Here is a 5495-nt window from a genome sequence, read left to right as displayed (position 1 = left end):
GAACCGTGATGGGTTTGAAGATTAAGCATCATCTTTCCTAATGAACAAATTGCTCCATGTTTTTCTCTCTGACTGGAAAAGTAGGTTTCAGTTCTGTCCTTTTAAAAACTGGATTTCCATCTCAGAGGGCATCGTACCTCGTGATAACGTGCTCTGCGTAACCAGCTGGCAGCTTGTCTTTTATCGGGGGATGGAAAATGATAAAGGAAGGTGTTCTTCTGGAAAATGGAAGGGGTTAGGGGATTTAAACATTCCACTTTCTCAACAATGCATTTTGCTTCCCGCTTTGCATACTTTATTAGTTATCTCTGAGGGACACTAATCCAACCATTCCATCTTTTACTTTATTTGGGTTTTATGGGCTTTTTTCTATTACCATGTTGGTGCTGAACAATTTCAGATTACTGCCCGGAGGAGGAAGTAGCAGTCATTTTCTCCTAAGGTGCCTCCTACACTGGAGTTAATTTAAGTGCTTCACAGCTTTGGAAGTGCTCAGAACCCCTATTTCTTTTTTTACTGAATTTTACTGATTATTTTTAAAATAGAATTCTGGTTATTATTCAAATAAACAACAGCTTGTAACCCACGTGTTGCTCTGTTCTGTGATGCTGAGGTTTGTTACCCATCAAACATTACTTGTCCTTGAGACTGTTTCTCAGTTCTTTCAGAACTTTCTAGGGCTCTTCATTGTGGCTCTATTTATTCTTCAACATTTGCAGTGTTTTGTGGTGTCTCAGGAGGGTACATGAATTAAACGTTAGCATTGAAAGCGGCACAGGGAGGATGATAAAGTCTCTTACACTTTGCTTTCACTTGGGTAAGCGGAAAAAATAAGATATGGGAGTGATTAGGGAAAGTGTGTTCCTAAAATGTTCGTCCTTGTTTCACCGAGTAAAAAACCCAGTAGATAGGCATGTGAATATATGTCTGTGTTCATGTTTTGTGCTTACAGGTGTACATGGCACTATGGACGGACAGATTTACACATTTGCTTTATGAATAAACACTTCAGTCTTTGAAATTATCTTGCTAGTCAGGCTAGCTGTGGTTTTCTGATATATCTTCTCTATAAATAAAATCTTTAAAAGCTTCTGAAAATGACTTTCTGCCATCAGAATTTATGAGACTTACTGCGTAACGTAATTCTGTCATTACCTTCTGATTTGGTAATTATGGTTGTTTTGTGCCTCTGAGGAATTCATACCGAGTGCTCAATTGAAAAAGCTGCTGTTCGGAAGCGCAGCTGGGAAGGGCTGCGTGGTGGTAAAATATTCCACATCCGCGCTTGTTTAATAAGCACAGCTCTGGCTCCCAGTAGCTGCATTCTGCAGCTGGCGAGCCATGGTCTCTCACCCTCTTGTAGCAAGATTCCGTGGTGGACGCTGGATGCGCGCTTCATTGCGCCGGGTTAGAAAGCCCACGCACAGACGTGTCTGAGGGACAGAACAGAACTGGCATCCTTCTCTTGACGTGTTCTCCATGTGGGAAGCGTTTGCCTAATTTCAAGCTTGGAGTCCAGTTACATCAGTGGGACCTCTTGAGAACTTGAAATTACGTCCATACGTAAGCTGTGGCTTAACAGCGTAGGTACAGGGCGCTCAGGCAGGTAAAATACTGGTTCTTAGACTTGTGAATAAAGGTTGCGTTGCTCTCAGAGGTGAGCAGGACGGTGGCCTCAGCTGCCTGCTGAATGGTTTGTATATACCCCCCAGCTGTGAAGGTCCAGCTGTTTTTATCAGTACATTTATCAGTAAAGGAAGAAGCAGCTCCGGGTACTGCGGCTTGAAAAGCAGCCGCAGGGAGAACATGCCTCCTCCTTTTTAGCTGCAAGAATTTTCTGCCAATGAAGTTACCAATAAAGCTTTCCTGCTTCCCTCCTTGATTCCTTCTTTGGTTCTCCTGTAGATTACATTGCTTGGAGCATCAGCTGGGGGGGAAATCGAATGTGAAAACTGGCGCCTGTGTGAATATTGCAGTGCGCGGGTGGTGCCTGCCTGTTACTGGTTTGAGGGATACAGCTGCTGTTACTTTGGGATCAGGCAGACCTGAATGCCGAAAAGCAGTAACGACTGCGGAGTTATTTATGACAAGGGGCAGCACTGGCGCCGTGCCTGACTGCCTTTCCCTCGGGCTCAGAGCAAGCAACCGCTGAGAAGGAGCCAGCCTTGCCTTGCTGCACCCCTGGGTGCTTCTTATCTGTAAACTGTGTTCCTGTAAGGATGCCTAATCCTGTAACTCACTCAAATACCTGAATATTGAAAATACACAGCTCACCCGAGCTTTGCTTGATGGCACCCTGTGCTTTGCACGTGGCATCGTCTGGGAGGGTTGTCTGCATCCCTGGGGTGCGTGTGGCACTGCCAACATAAACACCTTATGTCATGCGCTTATTAAAAACATTTGCATTTTTGTTTCCCGTAGTATAAGCTCTGCGTTCCTGACGGCTTATGGGTTGACTCTGCGGTGAGCAGTTTCAGCCAACTGCAACTCAGAGGCCTTTTGATAGATATTTTTTCACATCTCGGTAAAAGCCTTGCCGGAAAAGTAGGATCTTGAATACAGTTGTTTCTGTTTGCCTTTTAGGCTTTTTCTTACACATAATTTCTCTTCTGAGCATTGTGGCATCACTTCTTAGTTCTGTCATAGCAGAAGTATTTTGTCTTTTAGTTGTAAATCAGAAGAGCGGGTGAACATCTGTTGAATCCAGAATAAGCCCCTGAGTGCCCTTGTTTCCCTTGATAGCTGTTCTCCTTTGGGATGGTTCCATTTGTCTCTTTACCTACATGCTCTCTTGCTCTCGACTTAATTTTTGAATTTTACATGCTGCTTTGCTGCTTCCTAATTGCTTCTCTTTTCATAAGACACTGCTCAAGCTGTTGTCCTAAAGAGTGAAAAAAAAATTGATTTTTATAGCTTATGGTTTGAACTCAAATAGTATCAAATAGTAATAGTGTGATCCAGTAAATCAGATCTACACCAGGCAAGGTGCTGTTTTTCTGAAGGCTGGGAAGCAGTGGGGTGTAAGGAATGCGGGAGACATTGGCCACTAATGGGTAAATCATTCTGCCTTAGGCCATGGCGCCTTTCCAGAGGGTGAGGGCTTTTTCTTCCTGTGCGTCCTGCTGCTATGGGACTGTCACCTTTAAAAATAAGACTACAATCCAGTCCAAAAACCAGGCTGACCACCCTCTAGTAATAGCAAAAGGAGTCTGTAGAGTATGGTTCTGTCAGCAGCGTCAGCATCCAAGACCCGTGTATGCACCAGGACGTACTTAACTGTGCAGCGTTGGTGCTCCGGGGTGTGCTGGTGAGGCTGCTAAGGTCATCGCCTCTGAAGGTGGCAGCTCTCCGGTACCACTTCAGGAGCTGCAGCAGGTGCTTGTCACAGTAGGAGGGTTTTAGTGCGTTTTAGCTCCTAGCCTAGAGTGGCAGCTGGCAGCAACAGCTGCTTTCCAAGGCAGGTTCTTGAACTACGTGTGGGTGGAAAGCCACTCCATGGAGGATTTGATCCTTTGACTGGGACAGTCCCCAGAAAGCAGTCATCTGCAAGTGGATATTCACTGTCTGCCGCTTGCCGCAGGAGGGGATTGTAGCGCACTCGCTCACCTCTCGTCAAGGGGCCGTGGATAATGGCTGATGAAAGATGCTCAGATGGTGCAAAGAACGCTTATAGGACATTGATGACAAAAAATTAATTGAAGGTGCCACTCTGCTTCTCAGACGGCAAGATGCGTGTGACTAGCTGACAATTTATAGCTAGAACTGATCCAACCTGCCTTGACTCGGCACCGTGATTAATACAAATCCCCGCTCTTCAAAGGACGTTTTAAAGGACTTTGTATAAAAAGGAAAATCTCAAGCCCTAATTGGTTTCATTTGTGTTTGAAGAGGTCTGTTGGCTTGCTTCAGGCCTCTGACAAGCTTTTCCTTTTAACAGCTGCCTGTAAATGAGGGCAGTTGTTTTTCCTGGTAGCAGCGATATAAGAATTCCCCCAGCTCCACAGCCAGAGGAGGTCCCCAGGTGATCTGAGGGGACTTTCCTGTTGGTTTCTGACAGCACGTTTTGTGTTGCTCAGAGCTTTTATACGCCTTCGTATTCAGGGATCTCACAACCTAGGCAAAGTGCGGTGGAGTGCGGCTGCTGTGGGATCAGGGGCTCTTTCGCGGCCTGCCTCCTCCTAGTCCTGGTGCTGGGTAAGACATCAAGGTTCAGGTAACCGCTCTCAGGTTGTCTCAGTTCAGTTCTCACACGAAGGCCCAGGAACTTGGGGGAATCGGTCTGGGTGGTAGGTCTGCACAGAGGCTCAAGGAAAAGCCCGGCTCAGGATTCTGCTGGTAGGTTGAGAGGTTTAGGAGGAATCAGGGAGGAAGGTCTGCTCTGGGCACGGGGTTTTCCGTGCTGTAAGGGAAGCAGAGTCTCACTGTGGAGTGCCAGGTGGGGTGGTTAACAACGGAGCTGCTTTTTCTAAATCCTGGAAGTTCCACTTGGTGAAATGCTGCTGCAATGAGCTCAGACTGTGTCTTCCACCTGCTGAGAACAGTATTTCCCAGTTAGCTGAGTCCTTCTGTTTGGAGCCGAGGAAGCAGTGTGGATTTAACGGTAACAGGGGATTGTTTTCTGCCCTGCAGATGGTAGAAGAAAGCGAGGAGAGGCTGACGGAGGAGCAGATCGAGTCACTTCTCCAGACGGTCACCACTATTCTTCCAGGGGACCCGGAAGAACAACAGAGAGACTCGGTGATGGCAACTGAAGACAAAGGTGACCAAGCGTAGGAGGCAGCAAGAGCAGAGCTGGCAACAGCTGCGGCAGAAGAGAATCAGCTTATATTCTTCTGGTATTATTCTTGGCACCAGTTTAATCTTGTAATGGACGTGATTGTAAAATACGTTGCAGTTTTTATTACTCGGAGGCGATGAGGGAACCAACAGTTTACAGGAGAGCTGGCAAAGGACCTTACTGTTTCATAAACAGGGATGGTGGTGACCGAGTTTGTGATGTAGCAGAAATACATGCCCCATGTGTTGGGCATTGAATGTGAATCTTTTGTATTTTTATCATTCCCCACGTAACAGCTGTACATTCAACAGGCTCTCTACAACCGGCGGTGTGGTTGTTAGCACAGCAGGGTGGGAGCTGGAATTGCTTTCGTGTGCTGTTCGATTGCCCAACTGGTTTTCAGAAGCTGGGCTGCAGCACAAAGCTGTTTGAGAACGGGCTGTTGGCAGCGATGGGAGCGCGGGGGAATGTACAAGAACTCCTTGGTATCCGGCCAGACAGTTTCAAGAGGCTGTTGGCATCAGGGAGGTGAGAGGGTCTGTTGGTGGGGTCACTGTTCTCGAGGGTGATGATGTACCAGGCAAAGGGGAGACCCAGCCCATCAGCTAAATCCACATGCTGCCTCTGAAATGAGCCCAGCTGGACCAGTTTACAGCAGCTGGGGCTCTGGGCTCCAGTGTTAAAGCTCTTAGTAATACAAACAGAAGAACACGCAGGT

The 5495-nt window shown here is 46.9% G+C and overlaps 1 protein-coding gene across 1 annotated transcript in view; it reads left to right on the top strand.

Annotated features, from left to right (window-relative positions):
* Window positions 1–4769, top strand: part of LOC104501416 (DNA-directed RNA polymerase III subunit RPC9-like) — a gene marked incomplete at both ends in the record, with an annotated part of 7710 nt that extends 2941 nt beyond the window's left edge. Inside the window, one exon of the mRNA XM_010145221.1 lies at window positions 4630–4769. Coding sequence (XP_010143523.1) covers window positions 4630–4769 — 140 coding nt within the window. The remainder of the gene's footprint in view (window positions 1–4629) is intronic.
* Between the last annotated feature and the right edge of the window lie 726 nt (window positions 4770–5495).

Source organism: Buceros rhinoceros, unplaced genomic scaffold (assembly GCF_000710305.1).
Source record: "Buceros rhinoceros silvestris isolate BGI_N320 unplaced genomic scaffold, ASM71030v1 scaffold44031, whole genome shotgun sequence".
Taxonomy (NCBI): Eukaryota; Metazoa; Chordata; class Aves; order Bucerotiformes; family Bucerotidae; genus Buceros; species Buceros rhinoceros.
This window is presented reverse-complemented; position numbering and strand designations above follow the sequence as displayed.